A 19,551-nucleotide genomic window follows, 5' to 3' on the forward strand; every position below is an offset into this window, starting at 1 on the left:
TCTCCATGCCCTGTCCTGTCCCTTACGACCTCTTCCCCAATCTGCACAACTTCTGCAAACTGTCTCCCTAATGCCTCAGAGTGTGTCCAGATCACTCATCAGATCAGCACTTACGTGACAGGTTAACGATTTGGGTTGAATTCACTTAACAACCCCTCAAAGAGCCCAACACAGTTGCAATTGTGGTTGCCCTTTTCAGGAGCACAAAATTATGATGGGATCAGGTGTTTCCTTTGATCTGGTCGGGTTTAGGTACAATCTTGTCTTTCTAAATGCAGGAGGGACCAAAACCTGGGGAGAGCTTCTTTGCTTATAGTCCCAAGCCCCTTTCACCTTGACCACCATCAGACCAGCTCTCTGTCATCTCCTCCCAGGACAATTCAAACTGTTCAGTGGGCCCCACCTAAAACAAGGCAGCTGCAGCCCTCCCACCCACTGGGACCCTCAGCCTGCGGGAGAAGAGGAGGAGGCTGCCACTGGTCCAGCAGTGAGGGCATCCCAGGCGGCCCATCTCTTTCTCCTGTCGGCCCTGGAGCTCTTTGCACTGCTGGAGGAGCAGCCGCCGCAGCCCTGTGATCTTCCTAAAGGCTCCTCTTTGGCTTTCTTCCTGCATGCAGGGGATGGTTCTGCTACTGAGGGGAACATCCCTGGTTTCTACACAACCCCACCTGTGACATGGGCTAGAGAAAGGCTCTGAGGCCCCGCTCCCACTTCCTTTACCCAGAGCTGGAGGGCTCCTCTTCCATTCCTCTGTGTGGCAGAGCCCCTCAACCACAACTAGGCTGGGCCCAGGACTCCTGGGGGGCTTGACCCCCAATCTTGAGGTAATTTAGGGCAGGGGCTGGGTGTCCCCATTCTGGGGTCCTCTCCCTGCACTAGATGCTTCCCTGACCCCTGCTCATCACTGATAGCTCACAGCAAACACACCCAGCAATTGTTAAAAATAAAAACCGGGAAGGTGAGAGGAAAACAGGCCACCCTGCTCTGTGGCAGGGGACGTCACACCCAGCGCCTCTGGAGTGTCAGGGCAGTTCACAGGCTGCTCCTCACACGTCCCAGGTCTGCTGACCAGGCCCTGGCTGTGACTTCAGACTCTGGGAGTCAGGGCCCTTCTCCCCAGCAACAGCCCCCAATCCAGGTTATGATCCGCCCCCACCTTGTTTGCCCTGTGGGGCTATTTGGAGGAGCCTTCCTGGGCTAGGACCTCTGCCCAGAGCCCCCATTCCTCTCTGCAGTTGCTCCCTGCTCCCAGCTCTTGACTGCTCCAGCCCCCCCAGCTCCACTCTCTGCTGCGTTGCCTCCAACCCCGGGGCTGCTTCTCTGACCTCTCTGGCTCTGTGGCTGCAGTTCTGTTCCCAGCAGGGAACTGCTCTCGGTGCTGTCCGCAGCTCTGCCCAACACTGAGCTGCTCCCTGGGATGCCTCTCTGGATCTTTCTGGCTGGCCTGGCTCTGCTCCTCCTCCCCTACTCAGGCCTCTGCTCTCTCCTGAGCTTGGCTCCACTCTGTGAGATCCAGGCAAATTCAGCTCACCCAGTGGACAAGACAGACCCCTGGTGTCCTGACCCCCTCATTAGCCTGCCCAGCCTGCTGACCAGGAGCGATTTCCTCTCCCCATGCTCCTGGGGACTGGCAGTCTCAGGGTTCTGATTTCTCATGGATCCTTCCCCTCCAGGGAATTGGTATTGGGGCCAGCCAGCCCAACCCCCACTGAATTTCAGTAGGGGGCCAACACAGGACGCCCATTCCTCTGAGTCTCCCGGGTCTCCCCCTCTTTCTTGTTGTTGCTTCCCACACACCTCGATTGTTCCATGCCTAACAAACACAACCACACCCCCATCCCCTGCCTCCATGCTGCTAGCATCTGGGCAGGTTCCCACCTGCCTTGGCATAGGTGGGGCCCACTGAACAGTCAGCACAGTCCCCGCCCATTCAAGCCTCAAGTGGGTTTTCCTCAAGCCCCCACTGTAGGAAAATAACCCAATTCCTTGCAAACTTACCTACAAGGGGGGTGATCAACTGCACCCTCATCGTGGCTGCTGCCTTCTCCTGCCAGGCAATGAAACTGAACTGACTTTATCCCGTTCTCATCTAGCAGAGGAAGTTTGCTGAGTGGCACTGTTTTTTCTGCTGCTTCTTTATCACCGTTTTTCAGCTCAGCACTGTTCCTCTTGCAACAGACCTGTTCCTTCTGCCCAGGGTGATCTCTGGACATCTAATACATGTTTATTATCCTATCAGTGTCCCCAAATAGCAGCCCTGCAATTAACAGGAAACAATAGGGGAAGTTGCAGTCTTTTCTATTTAGGAAATGAAAGTGGGGTGTGGGGGGTAAGTCTTGCATGGACGTAGGAGACAGGACTCCTGGGTCCCATCCTAGCTTGAGAGGGGTTGAGTGATCTAATGGGTAGAACAGGATATCGGAATTGGAACCCTTGAGTTTTCTTCCCAGGGCAGCATTACCTAGTGGCTAGATAGTAGGCATCAAAATTCAATGTTGAGAAGAAAACTGCCATTTGATAGAGGGCTTCATGATTTCAAAATCTGTTTTCATTCCAGTGAGGAATGAAACACAAAACTTTCAAAATTCGTTGGAAAAAAAATTCAGATGGAAAATAAAAACATTTGAGGTCAAGCAAAATGTTGCCTTTTAACACTGGTTTTCCATCTCACTTGCTGCTCTGAAGATGTGATCTTGCATGACACCTCACCCTGTCACACACAATGCAAATGTCAGAAGGAAAGTCAATTTGGAAAGGAAAATTTGACCAGTTTGGCTCCAAACACGCAAAAACGAGACCCTGTCGAACTCACTTCCTTTTTAGCCCAGTACAAAAGTTCAGCAGAGTCCAAATGCTTCTGTTCCAAAGGACACAGCTTAGGGTCTAGGGGAAAGCTGATGCCTGAGGAGGAACACATGGATCAAACAGACATCTCTTAGGGAAAATCTATTAATAGAATTCTCTGTTCTAGTAAGGAGAAGAGGATGGAAGATGACAAACTATGGAAAGAAATAGTCAAATGAAAAAGAGTGCCATTCAAACATATCAGGAAATGGTAAACAGCTAAACAGTGACAATTTTTTCCAGAGTTTATACTCAAACACACTTATACACAAAGTCTAAAAATATGATGGGTGAACTAGAGTGCCTCATATTTAAGGAGGATATTGATATAATAGGCATCAAGGACACTTGGTAGAATGAGGACAATCAATGGGACAAGGTCATATTTCGGAAGGACAGAACAGGTTGTGCTGGTGGTATTATACATGAAAGAAAATGTAGAATTAAATGAAGTAAAAATCTTAAATAAACCAACATGTTCCATAGAATCTCTATGGATAGTAATTCTATGCTCCAATAAAAGAATATAGCAGTAGGGATATATTATCCACCACTTGATCGTGATAACAGTGGAGGATTTCAGCTTATTGACTGGGTACACATCACCCCAGGACAGGATGCAGAGATAAAGTTTCTTGACACCTTAAATGATGCTTCTTGGAACAGCTGGTTCTGGAAGCCACAAGGGCAGAGGCTATTCTTGATTTAGTCCGAAATGGAACACAGGATTTGGTCCAAGAGGCAAATATAACTGGATCTCTGGGAAATAGTGACCATAATGTAATAAAATTTAACATCTCTGTGGTGGGAAAAACACCTCAGCAGCCCAACACTGGCATTTTATTTCAGAAAGGGATACCTAAAAAAAAAAAATACAGAATTTAGTTAGACATTAAAAAGGTACAATACCCAAAGTAAAATCCTTACAAGCTGTACGGAATCTTTTCAAAGACACCATAATAGAGGCCTACCTAAAATGTACACCCCAAATTTAAAAAACACAGTAAGAGAACCAAAACAGTGCCACTATGGCTTAACAACCAAGTAAAAGAAGCAGTAAGAGATAAAAAGGCATCATTTAAGCAGTGGAAGTTAAATTCTGTTGAGGAAAATAGAAAGGTGCATAAACTCTGTCAAATTAAGTTTACAAATCATATATATAGTAGCCCAGTGTCTGTTGCTCTGTAACACTGTAGTGTTACAGAGTCGCCTCTGGGGAGCGCTGTTGCCTCACGCCGTGGCACTCAGCTGAGTTCTGAGCCGCTCAGCCGGGCCGCGGCAGGGGAGCAAACAGCACAAGCGGCCGTTTGGGCCCCGCACTCCCCATGCAGCACCCCAGTGAGAGGCAGAAGAGAGAGGGAGAGGGAGAGGCAGGAGGGGGAGAAGAGAAAGAAAGAGACGGAGAGAGAGGAAGAAGGCAGAGAGAGAGGGGGGGAGGCAGGAGGAGGAGGAGGAGAGAGAGAAAGAGAGAGAAAGACATAGCGAGAGACCGGAGGCTCAGGAGAGAAGACTGACATGGAGGAGAGGCCTGATAATCCCATTTTATGATGGGCTAATTGGCTAATATAAGAAAAGCCAAAGGAGTTTCAAGAGCAGCTAGACCAAAACTCAAAGGCTACGTCTAGACTGGCCCCTTCTCCGGACTGGCTAATTTCTAACTTTGGAATAGGGAAATCCGCGGGGGATTTAAATATCCCCCACGGGATTTAAATAAACATGTCCGCCACTTTTTTTCCAGCTTGGGGAAAAGCCGGAAAAAAGCATCTAGACTGGCGCGATCCTCCGGAATAAAGCCCTTATTTCTACCTGAAGGTAGGAATAAGAGATCCTCCGGAAAAGGGCTTTATTCTGGAGGATCGCGCCAGTCTAGACGTAGCCAAAAAGTAATAGCAAAATGTTTTTTAAATACATCAGAAGCAGGAGCCTGCTGAACAACCAGTGTGGTCACTGAATGACTGAGATATTAGAGGAGCATTCAAAGATGATAAAGTCATTGCAGGAAACTAAATGAATTCTTTCCTTCACTCTTCATGGCTGAGGATACTGGGGAGATTCCCAAACCTGAGCCATTCTTTTTAGGTGACAAATCTCAGGAATTGTCCCATATTGATGTGTCATTAGAGGAGGTTTTGGAATAAATTGATAAACTGATCAGTAACACTTCACCCCAGACTTCTGAAAGAACTGAAATGTGAAATTGCAGAACTATGAATTGTGGTTTGTAACCTATCCTTTAAATCAGCTTCTATACCTGATGACAGGAAGATAGCTAACATGATACCAATATTTGAAAAGGGCTCTAGAGGTGATCCTGGCAATTACAGACAGGTAAGTCTAATGTCAGTACCGGGCAAATTAGTTGAAACAATAGTTAAGAATAGAATTGGCAGACACATAGATTAACATAATTTTTTTTTGGGGGGGGGGAAGGTCAACATGGATTCTGTAAAGGGAAATCATGCCTTACTAATCTAGTAGAGATCTTTGAGGGGATCAACCATCATGGTGACAGGAGGGATCCAATGGATCCAGTGTACTTAGATTTCCAGGAAGCCTCTCACAAGTTTCTTCACCACAGGCTGTTAAGTAAGCTGTCACAGGACGTGAGGAAAGGTCTTCTGATGGACTGATAACTGTACAGGCAACAAATAGTAGGAATAAATAGTCAGTTTTCAGAGTGGAGAGAGGTAACTAGTGGGGTCCCCCAAGGGTCCGTACTGGGACCAATCCTATTTAACCTATTTATAAATGATCTGGAGAAAGGGATAAAGAGCAAGGTGGTAAAATTTACAGATGATAAATTGCTCACTGGAAAAAATAATCCCAACTACACATACAAAATTATGGAGACTAATTTAGTTGTAACCACTCAAGAGAGATCTTGCAATAATTGTGGAGAGTTCTCTGAAAACATCCACTCAGAGTGCAGCAGCAGTCAAAAAGGCAAACAGAACATTGGGAATTGTTAGAAAAGGGATAGAGAATAAAACAGAAAATATCAGATTGCCTCTATATAAACGCATAGTATGCCCACACCTTCGATACTATGTACAGACGTGACCACCTCATCTCAAAAAAGGTATATTGCCACTGGAAAAGGCTCAGAAAAGGACAACAAAAATGGTTAGGGATTTGGAACAGCTGCCATATGAAGAGCCATTAAAAAGACTGGGACTTTTCATCTTAGAAAAGAAGAGATGAAGGAGGGATAAGAGAGAGGTCCATAAAATCATGATAGGAATTGAGAAGCTGAATTAGGGAAAAGTTATTTACTTGTTCTCATAACATAAGAACTAGGTTTCAACAAATGAAATGAATAGGTAGTAGGTTTAAAACAAAAAAAGGAAGTTATTCTTCATGTGGTTCAAAGTCAACCTGTGGAACTCCTTGCCAGAGGATTTAGTGAAGGCCAGGACTTGAACAGGGTTCAAAAAAGAACTAGATAAATTCATGGAGGTTAGGTCCAGCCATACTTATTATAAAGAATAGGTAGGAATGGTGTCCCTAGCCTCTGAATGTCAGAGTCCAGAAATGGATGACAGGAGAAGGATCACTTGATGATTACCTGTTGTGTTCTAAGGACGTAAGGATTAGTCAACAGCACAGTCGACTAGTCACTCCCCCCACTGCTGCCTCCATCAGGTAGAGGCAGCAAGATGGGGGAGAAGAGCGGATACTTAAACTGGCAGCTCCACACAGAGCCTGGGATCAGCCGCTCAATGTAGCGCCGCCGCTTTGAATGTCACGGGGAGCCTGGCTCCTTGCAGCACTGACACTTTGAAATGCCAAGTAGAGCCCAGGACTCCCTAGCTGACCCTGGGCTCCAAACAGCATTTCAAGCGGCAGCACCTCTTGGAGCCCAGGATCTGCTGGTCACCCAGTCTGACCCTGGGCTCCTCACGGCATTTCAAAGTGGCAGTGCCACATGGAACCTGGGATCACTCCTCCGTTGATGCTGGGCTCCACGCGGCATGCCAGCTTTGAAATGTACAAGAGTTCCCTACTGGGGGCTCTTATGTATTTCAAAGAGGAAGAGCCCGTGTAGAGCATGGGGCCAGTGCAGGTCTCCAAGTCCCCTGCTAACCGCGGGGAAGCGCCTGCATGGAGCCCAGAGTCAGCGGGACTCCCCACTGGCCCTGGGCACCACACGGCGTTCCAACTTTGAAATGCACAAAAGTCCCCGCTGAGGTTCTTGTACATTTCAAAGGTGAAATGCAAAAGGTGAAATCAGCTAGTCGAGTATTTGATGGAAATTCCATCAACTACTTGGCTAGCAAATGAATCCCTACTTAACATCCCTATTGTGTTAACATCCCTATTGTGTTCATCCCTTTGGGGTATCAGGCATTGGCCACTGTCGGCAGACAGGATACTGGGCTAGATGGACCTTTGGCCTGACCTAGTATGGCTGTTCTCACAAGGGAGCTGTCCCATTTAGTACTTTCCTGGGGTTCCAGCCTTCAGTCAGGGAGGGAGGCTGGGATCAGGCTGGTGTGATTATTTCTGGGGGCTTGTTCGAATGGGGCACTGTATCCTTGGCCGCCAGCAGCTGCTGAGCAGGTCCAGGGCTCCAATTCTGCCTTTGTAGGGATGCAGCGGCTGCCCCTGTAACACAAAGAACTCCTGTGCTGACACGGGGAGGAAGAGCCGAATGGGATGCAATCACTAGAGGCACCTGATGCAGCCTCCTCCTCATCTTCTTCTGGAAGGCAGGTCCGGCCCCAGTTTTCCTCTGCCAGGGCAGGTGGAACCAATTCCGTGAAGGCCATGTGCGGAGCCAGGAGGGGACCAAGAGGTCAGCAGAGCTAGAGCAAGAAGCTTCCCCGCACCCATGTGACTGGGGGAGCTGACAAAACAGGGAGCGTTCCACTTAAGAAATGTGCTGAGTTAGTCGCAGGCGCAGCATTTCCCCTGGGTCACGGGCAGAGAAGTGGAACGGAAACAGCTTGCGCAAGGGGCAGGATGGGCTCAGAGCTCAAGCACAGCCTCGTGCCAGTGAACACTTGGGCTGTATTCCTGGCAATGATGCGTGACCGTCAGCAGGTCCGTGCCACTCTGACTCAGTTTCCCCATCTGTAAAATGGGGGCTCTTTAAAATAGGAGGTCTCCATGATGGATAGCACTCATTCCTGCTGCAGCCGTGCCAGCTCACCTCAGATCTGCCGTTTGCCTGGCATGGCGATGCCAGCTTCTGAGATGGGCTGCCTGGGAGCTGGAAGCTCTGAGAGGGGGAAGAAGGAGAGCAACTTTTCTGGCCTGGTGGGGGCATTTTTAAGCATTTTGTTTCAGGCTAAGGAGAGAAAACTCAGAGCAAAATGTCACTTTGCTCATGCAGGGCTCTCCTGTGGGCTACCTTGCTAAGCAGCAGGCAGGCAGGCGAAAGAGGCTGGCTGGGGGCACGCTCAGTCATCCAGGGCTGCTCCATCCTCTAGCCCCCTTTCACCTCTATGCCCTTTAGGAATGGGGCGGGGGCTCCAGCCACATGTACCCAGAACTCTGCTGCTCTTCCCCTTCCCCTGACAATCAGGGAAGCAGAGGAAAATGTGCAGCTGGTGCTCTTGCTTCTGGCTGCCCTGGGGAGAGCAGAGGAGGATGCAGCAAGCTGTGCACTTTCCCCTTGCTCCCAAACAGGGGAAGGGAAAGAAGAGCAGCAGTGCCCCGGTATGTGTGGCTGCATCACCGTGCCCCTCCCACTCACCCCTAAACACCCCAGGCTCCTGCCCTTACTCCAGAGCCCCCCACACCCTCACACCCTGTTCTGACTCCTGCACAGCCCCTGTCTCCTGTTCTGAGCCCCTCCTCACTGCCAGGCTCCTGACCTCAATCCTGCACTGCGCACAATCAATCCTGACCTCAATCCCAACTGCTGCCCGGAGCCTCCCCCCCACACACAAACTAACCCCTTGCCCTAAGCATCCTACACTTAAATTTCTCACGGGTACTGTTCTGTCACCACCACCCCCAGTTCCCTGTCCTGCGTTCCTGCAGGGGGGTGCGATACGACAGTACTTGTAAAAAACGTAACTTACTTTCACCCCTGAGGCAGAGGGGCAGCAGCAGGGGGTGCAAACCAGCGGGGTCAATGGCACCGGTGAGGGGTGCCCACTGGCCCCAACAAGAGCTTGGGCGAAAGAACCGAGCTCTGGCCCATTGCTTCCAGGAGTGGGGGCCCTGGTAGCAGAGCAGACAGGACTCTGCAGGGAAGTCTAGAAAAGCAGGGCCAGTACTGAGAGCGCTGGCTATATCCCTTAGGCACTCCAGCTCCCAGACTGTACTTCCCTGTGTCACCACTAGGTGTTGCTCTAAATCCTGGCTTGCACTAAGCAGTCATGGCACAGTTAGTGCTGGCTACACTGAAGTCATGGGGCAGCACTACTGGTTATGCCTGGCGGCGCCCCCTGGTGTCAAGGATCCCTCAGAGCCGCATTCAGATGGAGCATTGTGAGGATTCGGGGAACGGCTGCTTGTTCCCCATTTCCAGCTGCTAGAGGGAGAAACAAGTGAGCCAGTAAACTTTAGGGTGTAGAAACAAGACCACTTGAGGAGGCATTTTAAAAGGCACCCGTGAAATCAGGCATCCACAGTGAAACTCATTATACAGTATTGAAATACCACAGACACGCGAACTGTCATGGCTCCTTTCCCACTTTGGCACGATAAATGCAGAAGTGGGGGCCAGCAAAAGTACTCCAAAATCTTATCTACCGGGCTTTGATATCAAACTTCCCCCCAAAATCTTAACAACCTAGATTTTGGGGATAAAAACGCCGCTGCCACCACCCAAGTATTGATACAAAAATCAGGGGAGAGATCACTTGGAAAATCTCACCCCTAAAGAACAAACCAGAACACAAAAATTAACCAATACCAGGTTAATAAAAATAAAAGAGAAAGAACTTTTATTATCACCACAATATTCCTGTTGGAAGCATAATGACTAGATGGAAAAGTAACAAAATAATATACTCATGAAGAAACTTCACCATGAGCCTAGAACTTAGTTACAAAGGAAACCCAAAACATTTTTTTAAAAGTGCACACACATCAGATCCCATTTATAATGGATTTATCTAAACTTTACCCTCTTTACAGAAAGTGAAGAATGGTTTCATGGAGAGAGAGAGACATGTCTGTCTCTTCCGTAGCTAGAAAGGAACTGCCCAGGACAAAGGAGGGAAAAATCAAAAAATGCCTTTGTCCCAGTTTGAAATTCCAACCTACATTTCTATTGGCTGCCTGCCACCTGGTTTAGTCAGAGACATAGTTAAACCCCTTAGTCCACAGGATGCTGGCTAACCCTCATGATTATGACACAAACCCTGCTCAGATTCCAGGGAAACAGAGGATTGGAAAAATAATAATAAATACAGAGAAAGGAAAACTCAGAAAAGCAGCAACAGTCCCAGGTTGGATTAAGCTATAGACGCTACTGGCCCACGTCCAGGGCTCTGACTTCTGGCTCCCATCAGATGATAAGCAGCTCAGGTCTCGCAGTTCTAGTCCTCATGGATGCAAAGAGGAAACCTAACAATGTGGCGGGAGTGCAACTGTTTTAACACTAGATTATACAAGCCAGTGATAGAAGAACTGAGGGGTCCTGACTGCCAGGACCCCAAGCTCTAATCCCCACCCTAACCTCTTCCCAGCCTGCAGATTTAACCCACAATCACACTGACTGCCGAGACAGATGGGAGGCTGGTTTAGAAGTTCTGATCCTGCTGCTGCAAGTGCTTTAATGAAGGCGGATTGAAGTCCTGCAAAAAGTTTCTCCTGCTCCCAAAGCACGATGGCAGTTCCTGCCTTCCAGCCCAAAGGTCAGCCCTACAAGGAATGAGAGACACCGGCATGATTCCGGAGGGATAGGAGGGAAAACACAAACTCCCAGGAGAGTTTGGATCTCGGCTGAGTGGGATCAGGCTGTCTGTGCATGTGGATTGAACCTGGACTTCAAGCTCCCAGAGTAGCAGATGTCCATATCTATTGGCATCACTGGTGCTTCCCCCAGTGGCAAACCCTGCAGCCAGCTGCACTGGTGCCAATCAACATCTCTCCTTTCTCCACCGTTTGCTGTCAGGGGCATAACCAGGAGTAGGCCTGGGCCTACACACTTAGCATCCAGGCCCACTCACCCACAGCTCTCTTTCTATCCTACTACAGGGCAGGGGCTTGCCCCTCTCTGCCCAGGGCTCCAGCCGGACCAGGGGCATAGGGTCAGGGGCTCCGCCACCCAGCGCTCCTGAAAAGGAGCAGAGTCGGGAGCTTGCAAGCCTCCATGTACAACCCAAATCCCCTGCTGGGAGCGCTGTTGGTGAACAGGGCAAGAGCCTGATTCCGCCTCCTCTGTAGCATCCAGGAGGTGGAAAGGGGCAAGCTGCTGTAACAACCTCCATTCCCAGCAGGGGACTGAGGGGAAGAGAAGTGGGTAGGGGGTTCAGGGCACAGATTTTTATGGAGCTCCCATTTTATGGGGCCCCTGGCCAGAGCATCTGTACCTCCCCATCTTCCAAGGATGGCAGGGGGAGAGGCAGCTCCATGGCTCATACCCCACCTGTCATTGCTCACCCTACAGTCCCATTCTGGCTACCCCCTGCTTCTTGGCCTCCCAGAGCTGAATCGAGGCTAAGCCCAAATACAGACACAGGATTGGACTTCCCAGAACAGTTAAATGATTAAAGAGCAGACATCTCAGACTTTCAGTGGCTTGTGCTCCTGGTTTGCACGTAGCTTTCATACCAACTTAACTAGATTCAGGTTTCACATCTGCCCAGTGCCGGGGAGTCCTGACCTGCAGCCCTCTTTGCTCCAACCACTAGACCTTATCCTGCTCCACATCCAGAGCCCAGAATAGAACCCAGGAGGCCTGACTCCCAGTCTAGTGCTGTAACCCTGCCAGGATCTAGCCTGTGTTCTGCTTGCACCTGGTGATGGCTCAATGAAGATCTCAGGGCCATTTTGCTGCTGGTGGCTAAAGTAGACATGGAGACCTCCGAATAGGACTTGGATTTGCCGGTAAACCATCGCTTGTATTCCTCCTGCACCTGGAATCGCAGAGACAGACAGTGGCATCACACTGCTAGCACATGGGAGAGCTCTTCTCTCAGTGCCTTAGCCCCATTTTAACATGCCCATCACCTCAGCATCAGGGAGAATTACAGCTATTTATGCTCCCCCTCCTCTAAGCCTTGGGAAAAGATAGAGCTTTCTGTGGCAGCAGAAAATACCCATAGACTTTCTCTACACTACGGCTTTTGCCAGAAAAGAAAATGCAAATGCATTTTCACGTGCTTCATTTACATAATCTCTTCCAATCCATTTTTGTACAAGGGGTTTTTGCGCGAAAACAAGCAGTGTGGCCATGGCCGTTTTGTATAAACCTCCCTTTTTGCTGAAGATCCTTATGCCTCCCCAGGGGAGGATAATGATCTTGCATAAAAAAGGGTTTTTGCACCAAAAGGAAACTTTCACACTGCTTTTTTTGTGCAAAAACCCCTTGCACAAAAAGAGATCAGAGTAGATTATGCAAATGAAGCATGAGAAAATGCTAATCAGTGCTTCATTTGCTTTGCCTCTTCTGGCAAAAGCATAGTCATAGTGCCATGCACCCAATCCTCCCCCTGTAGCTGAGGCAGAGCTTTTCAGGGAAGGGGATTCTCAGAACACCATTTCCCCAGCAGGGAAGCCAGACTGAAGTTTCCAGTGAACCGACAGGCTAAGTGGTTCAATCAAGGAGACGACAGCACTGGCAGGGAATTGTACCCAGATCTCCTGAGTGCAAAGCTTGTGCTCCAGCCTCTGGGCTATTCTTCCTCTCTCAAAAAGGGGCATCTTCATTGCTCTGCTACTGGGGATCCCTGAGGAAAAGGCTGGGGGGATCTTGCAAAGTATGCTTAGTGAAGCATTGTTAGGTCGCCCTGCTCTCGTGTGGAAGGGGCTCTGCCAAGTCCAGGAGGGGACGAAGGGCCCTGGGGGTACCTGGCGATTGAGGAGGCAGTGCACCAGGAAGATGAAGACCCCCTGCAGGCTGTTCAGGATGGTGAATAAATACGCCATGACCACGGCGGCTGGGCCGGTTTGGAAGAGACCGAAAATCCAAGTGCAGCCCAGAATGAAGACTTGGGCGATGGCTTTAAAGGTCAGGAGCCTGGAGAGAAGCAGACAGAGAGATCTCATGACAGTAGCCCTCTAGAGCAGCTGAGTCCGGGGGCTCCAAATGAAATGACAAATGCCTCCAGAGAGCCAAGCTCTGTCATTGCCCTGTCCAGGTATGAGAGCAGCTGGCCTAGAGAATTCAAAAGATCAATGCACAAGTTGCTCCAGGTGAACTAAAGAGCCAAGCCTCACTAAGAGGGGTGGGACAGATTTCGACCCATTTGGCTCATATAACATGGCCACCAGTGCTGGCTGTAGACACATATAAACATGAGGGGAAAGTTTCCTGGGAGCAGATCTCCCCCTGATTTAAATCAGCAAATCCCAGAGAGGGACAGAAGCTTCCACCAACAGACGGTCTGTCCATCTTGGCTTCACAAGAGCATCTAGCTCTGCACAAAGTGTGTTCCAGCACCTTGTCCATGCCTCGACTGAGGGACACAAACAATGGGGTGTCCTGCACCGCTCTTGGGGAACAGTCTGTCAGACTGAGGAGCTCCAAGAGCTGACACAGCACTCAGAGAGGCTCAGAACTCCTTCAGATAGTATTGGCCCTATTTCAAAGAGGGAAATTGAAGCACACCTTGCACAAGGTTTTGCTGCCAGCAGCAGAGCTAGGAATAGAACCCAGGAGTCCTGGCTCCCAGTTCTAACAATTTCACGCCACTCCACACCCACACCTGGGGACATAATCCAGGAGTCCTGGTTCCCGCTCTGTCCCCTCCCCCTTACCATTGAACTATCCATCTCAGCTCTGCTTTTAAAATAACATTACCTGGTGTCTTTGAGGGTGGACACCTCAGAGTTGAGGCTGGAAAGTTTTCTCTGCAGCATCCAGAGGGTTACAGCAAAAAGGACGGAATTGATCTGGAATCAAAGCAGAAGGGGGTAACTCACCCTGATTTGTCTCAGGCTCCGAGGAAAGAATGTGGGGCAGGGCGGGGGCCTCTACGTGAGCACAAGCAGAAATTATCACCATCAGTGGGGGTACATCTACACTAACTCGGTAGTTCGAGCTAGGTAGGGTAATTAGGGCAAGCGGAGTTGCAAACGAAGCCCGGGATTTAAATATCCCGGGCTTCATTTGCATGTTCCCGGGCACCGCCATTTTTAAATCCCCCTTAGTCCGAACTCCGTGCCCGCAGCTACATGCGGCACGGAGTAGGTAGTTCGAATTAAAGATCCTAATTTGAACTACCGTTACTCCTCGTGGAATGAGGAGTAACTGTAGTTCGAATTAGGATCTTTAATTCGAACTACCTACTCTGTGCTGCGTGTAGCCGCGGGCACGGAGTTCGGACTAAGGGGGATTTAAAAATGGCGGCACCCGGGAACATGCAAATGAAGCCCGGGATATTTAAATTCCGGGCTTCGTTTGCAACTCCGCTTGCCCTAATTACCCTATCTAGCTCGAACTAACGAGCTAGTGTAGACATACCCCAAGAGTGTTCCTATTCCATATGATTATTTGGCCAAGTCCCCAGCTAGTGCAAATCAGCAAAGCACCACTGAAACCACTGGAGCAATACTGACTTATGCCAGCAGAGGATCTGGTCTGATAACTGGATGTCCCAACAGGACATATGCTAAGCCTCGTTGCATGAACTGGAGTTCACAAGCTTCAGCTGGGAGCTCTTATTGCTTCATCCCTCACTGAGCCAAAACCCTCCTAGGCATAGACTCCTTTGAGGTCTGTAGCATTAAACCAGGGGATGACTGGGACTATGACAGAATGAACCAGGCCCTAAATCCCTCTGCTGGAAGCTTGTGGCCTTTCCATACCCCACAGAAGAGAAGCCACACAGAAGTCCTCCAAGCAGGCTAGAGTGGCTGCAGGAGAAACCAGTCAATCAGGGCCCAGGAAGGCCCATAAAAGCTGCTGGAGGCCAGAATAGCAGTCAGTGTCTCAGGTGCCCTGCAAGTATGCAGATGGGACTGGCTGGCTGTGAGAGCAGAAGCACCATGGACAGCTCAGTGTGGGGAGCTACTGAAGTTCGATTATGATTGTCCAGGCTAGATGTGAGAAGCCTTAGTAACAAACAGGAAGAATTGGAGGCCCTGGCCTAGTCCAAGAAATACAATTTGATTGGGATAACAGAGACTTGGTGGGATGACTCGCATGACTGGAGAGCTGTCATGGAAGGGTATAAACTGTTCAGGAAGAACAGGCAGGGGAGAAAAGGAGATGGAGTTGCATTGCATGTAAGAGAGCAGTATGGTTGCTCAGAACTCCACTATATAGAGGGAGAAAAGCCTGTTGAGAGTCTATGGGTCAAGTTTAGCAAGAGCAGTGATGTTGTGGTTGGTATCTGCTACAGGCCGCCGAATAAGGTGAATGAGGTAGATGAGGCTTTCTTCGGACAACTGAGAGAAGTTTCCAGATCACAGGCCCTGGTTCCCATGGGGGACTTTAATCACCCTGAAAACTGTTGGGAGACCAATACGGCAGCACACAGACAATCCAGGAAGTTTTTGGAGAATGTTGGGGATAACTTCTTGGTACAAGTGCTGCAGGATCCGACCAGAGGCTGTGCACAGCTTGACCTGCTGCTCACAAACAGAGAGGAGCTAATAGGGGAAGTAGAGCTCGGTGACAACCTGGGAAGCAGGAAGAAAAGAGAGTAGTAATATACACACTCTGAACTTCAGAAAAGCAGACTTCGACTCCCTCAGAGGCCTGATGGGCAGAATCCCCTGGGATGCTAACATGAAAGGGAAAGGAGCCGAGGAGAGCTGGCAATATTTTAAAGAAGCCATATTGAAGGCATAGAAAGAAACCATTCTAATGCATAGTAAGAGAAGCAAATATGGTAGGAGGCAAGATTGGCTTACAGGGGAAATCCTTGGTGAACTTAAGCACAAAAAGGGAGCTTACAAAAAGTGGAAACTTGAACAGATGACTAGGGAGGGGTATAAATGTATAGCTCAAGAATGCAGAGGAGTTATCAGGAAGGCGAAAGCGCAATTGGAATTGCAACTCGCAAGAGATGTGAAGATAACAAGAAATGTTTCTACAGGCATGTTAGCAAGAAGGAGGTGATCAGAGATGGTGTGGGGCTCCTACTGTATGAGGGCGGTAACCTAGTGACAGATGACGTGGGGAAAGCTGAAGTACTTAATGCTTTCTTTGACTCTGTCTTCACAGAAAAGTTCAGCTCCCAGACTAATGAGCAATATGGAACAAAGGTGGACAGCCCTTGGTGGGGAAAGAACAGGTTAGGAACTATTTAGAAACGCTAAACGTACATAAATCCATGGGTTCGGACTTAATATAACTGAGGGTACTGAGAGAGTTGGCAAATGTCATTGAGGAGCCTTTGGTCATTATCTTTGAAAAGTCATGGAGATCGGGAGAGATCCCAGAAGATTGGGAAAAGGCAAATGTAGTGCCCATCTTTAAGAAAGGGAAGAAGGACGATCCAGGGAACTATAGGCCAGTCAATCTTACCTCAGTCCCTGGAAAAATCATGAAGAGGATCCTCAAGGAATCCATTTTGAAGCACTTGGAAAAGGGTAAGGTGATCAAGAGTAGTCAGCATGGATTCATGAAGCGCAAGTTGTGCGTGACCAATCTGATTAACTTCTATGATGAGGAAAATGGATCTGTTGATATGGGGAAGTCAGTAGTTGTGATATACCTTGACTTTAGCAAGGCTTTTGATATGGTCTCCCACAATATTCTTGCCAGCAAGTTAAGGGAATATGGATTGGATAAATAGACGGTAAGATGGATAGAAAGCTGGCTGGAAGGTCAGGCCCAGCGGGTAGTGATCAATGGCTTGATGTCAGAATGGCAGTTGGTTTCCAGTGGAGTGCCCCAAGGTTCGGTTCTGGGACCGGTTTTGTTCAACATCTTTATTAATGACCTGGATGAAGGGATGGATTACACCCTCAGCAAGTTTGTAGATTACACTAAGCTGGGGGGAGAGGTAGATATGATGGAAGGCAGGGATAGGGCCAGAGTGACTTAGACAAATTGGAGGATTGGGCCAAAAGAAATCTGATGAGGTTCAACAAAGACAAGTGTAGAGTCCTGCACTTGGGACGGAAGAATCCCAAGCATTGTTACAGGCTGGGGACCAACTGGCTAAGTAGCAGTTCTGTAGAAAAGGACCTGGGGATTACAGTGGATGAGAAGCTGGACATGAATCAATAGTGTGCCCTTGTAGCCAAGAAGGCTAATGGCATATTAGGTTGCATTAGGAGGAGCATTGCCAGTCGATCCAGAGATGTGATTATTCCTGTTTACTCAGCTCTGGTGAGGCCACATTTGGAGTACTGTGTTCGGTTCTGGGCCCCCAATTACAGGAAGGATGTGGAAGCATTGGAGAGGGTCCAGCGGAGGGCAACCAAAATGATTAGGGGGCTAGAGCATATGACCAATGAGAAGAGGCTGAGGGAGTTGTGTCTATTTAGTCTGCAGAAGAGAAGAGTGAGGGGGGATTTGATAGCAGCCTTCAACTTCCTGAAGGGAGGTTCCAAAGAGGATGGAGAGAGGCTGTTCTCAGTAGTGATGGATGGCAGAACAAGTAGCAATGGTCTCAAGTTGCAGTGGGAGAGGTCCAGGTTGGATATTAGGAAAAACTATTTCACTTGGAGAGTGGTGAAGCATTGGAATGGGTTACCTAGGGAAGCAGTGGAGTCTCCATCCCTAGAGATGAGTAAGCCTTGGCTTGACAAAGCCCTGGCTGGGTTGATTTAATTGGGATTGGTCCTGCCTTGGTCAGCGGGCTGGACTTGATGACCTTCTGAAGTCTCTTCCAGCTCTATGATTCTATGATTCTATGTGTACAGCCCTGAGGTAATGGCGAGGACATTGTCTTCAGGAGGGGAAGCCCTGGCAGCACTGCTCTCTGGGAGTGGGGAAACAGACTAAGAGCAGAGGGCACAGACGTGGGTCCCTGTTAAATGTGTATCCTGGGAGGGGTTTGAGTTACATGGGGTGTGAATCGGCCACAGGGCCCAGTTGCCAAAAGGCTTTTAAAAGGAGAGAGTGCAGGCAGGTGTATTCGGCCAAGGGGGAACTCAGGAGGGGTGAGTTCTGCCCCATTACAGTGACCCACAGTGCTTAGCAAGAGAAGCCAGGCAGAACTCCAAATCTCTCTATGTTGAAGTAGGCAGCAGTTCCAAGTCACAGTGGAGACCTACCCCCACAATGGCGCACACCGGCCCCAGGAAACTCCAGATGAACCCCTTCTCCATGCTGAGCCAGCAGCTGCAAGCAAAAATGTTTAAAGTGATGTTCATTGGTCAGACACATCGTTGGTCCCTTCTAGCCATAGAATCTATTAACTTTAGTCAAGGCCACCCACAGAGGTTAGTCGCAGAGCGAGAAACAGAACATGAGGGTTCTGCGTGCCTCAGTCGAGTAGAGGCTAGGAGTTGATTCATTCACTCATGAAGGACAGTCAGAAGCTCAGCTGTCAAGACAGACACCCACTGATCCAGAGCACCTTTCACTGGGGAATGCCGGGACACGCACTCGTGCACACAGTGTTGGCATAAGATTGGACCGATTCTCTTCACTTCCCTTTTCCCACTCAGTCAGCATCAGATGAAGTCAGTGAGGCTCCTGCTGGCTAACCGCCTACACTTCAATGGACTTATAAGGCACCTAACAAATCTTTAGTCAATTTTCTACCACACGGCTCCAGAAAATTTGATGCAAAATAGATTCAAGATTGAGGCAACTTGTTATATGGGGAAACTGAGGCATAGAGCAGTTAAATGGCTTGCTCAGCGTCAAGCCTGGGTCTCAAACCTGGGTATTCTCTAACCACTACATGATCCCGTCCATGCTTTAGCAGCTCCGGTACTCACTTCTCTTCCCTGCCATAGCCCTTTGGCATGATGACGGCTGAGACAGCGACCACCAGGGCAGGGAATCCGTAGCCGAAGAGGCTCAGGAACCGCATTTTGGGGCTGTGGGTGCTGAAATAGTTGACGACCCCGAGGTTGCGCACGGTGAGGAAGAGCACCACGGCCTCCAGGAACATCCAGGCGAAACAGGCCAGGAAGAGGTAGTGCAGCAAGCCTGCAATGACCGCACAGCCCACCTGGGGAGAACAGTGGTGACACATCTTTCACTTAACAATCTCTACTCAGCATCCTGAGGCTGGACCCACCTGCATCATAGAATCACAGGGTTGGAAGAGACCTTGGGAGGTCACTGTGTCTAACCTCCTGCCCAAAGCAGGACCCACACTAAATCATCTCAGACAGAGCTTCATCAAGCCAGGACTTAAAACCTCTTGGGATGCAAATTCCATGACCTCTCTAGGGAGCCCATTCCAGAGCTTCACTCTCCTCCTAAGGAAATAGTTTTTCCTGTTATTCAACTTATACCTCCCATTCTACAATTTGAGACCATTGCTCTTCGTTCTACCATCTGTCACTTCTGAGAACAGCCTCTCTCCGTCCTCTTCAGAACCTCCCTTTAGGTAGCTAAAGGCTGCTGTTTAATCCCCCCTCACTTTTCTCTTATGCAGACTCAATAAGCCCCAAATCCCTCAGCTTTGCCTCATAAGCCATGTGCTCCAGCCCCCTAATCATTTTTGT

At 49.2% G+C, this 19,551-nt stretch overlaps 2 protein-coding genes across 8 annotated transcripts in view; both read right to left on the bottom strand.

The window, feature by feature from the left end:
• LOC102463292 (uncharacterized) overlaps positions 1–19,551 on the bottom strand; it is a 176,121-nt gene that overhangs the window by 68,244 nt on the left and 88,326 nt on the right. The window contains exons 1-3 of one of the 4 annotated variants that reach the window (XM_075902265.1): positions 5,312–7,132; positions 2,813–2,901; positions 1,999–2,257 (exon numbers count right to left, since the gene is read on the bottom strand). The exons of 1 other annotated variant lie outside the window; for it this stretch is intronic. In XM_075902265.1, the coding sequence (XP_075758380.1) occupies positions 1,999–2,029 (31 nt within the window). In that variant the 5' untranslated portion in view covers positions 2,030–2,257; positions 2,813–2,901; positions 5,312–7,132. Of the gene's footprint in view, positions 1–1,998; positions 2,258–2,812; positions 4,614–5,311; positions 7,133–19,551 lie in introns of those variants that run through there. 2 more of the 4 variants (XM_075902266.1, XM_075902264.1) reach the window with 2 other exon arrangements.
• The window catches only part of LOC112543502 (adhesion G protein-coupled receptor E1-like), a 33,321-nt gene continuing 24,448 nt past the window's right edge, over positions 10,679–19,551 (bottom strand). For 3 of the 4 annotated variants that reach the window (XM_075902277.1, XM_075902280.1, XM_075902279.1), the window contains 5 exons: positions 18,814–19,049; positions 18,142–18,208; positions 13,769–13,860; positions 12,817–12,985; positions 10,680–11,882 (listed from right to left, as the gene is read on the bottom strand). In XM_075902277.1, coding sequence (XP_075758392.1) covers positions 11,661–11,882; positions 12,817–12,985; positions 13,769–13,860; positions 18,142–18,208; positions 18,814–19,049 — 786 coding nt within the window. In that variant the 3' untranslated portion in view covers positions 10,680–11,660. Of the gene's footprint in view, positions 11,883–12,816; positions 12,986–13,768; positions 13,861–18,141; positions 18,209–18,813; positions 19,050–19,551 lie in introns of all 4 variants that reach the window. The other variant, XM_075902278.1, reaches the window with a different exon arrangement.

Source organism: Pelodiscus sinensis, chromosome 19 (genome assembly GCF_049634645.1).
Source record: "Pelodiscus sinensis isolate JC-2024 chromosome 19, ASM4963464v1, whole genome shotgun sequence".
Lineage (NCBI taxonomy): Eukaryota > Metazoa > Chordata > Testudines > Trionychidae > Pelodiscus > Pelodiscus sinensis.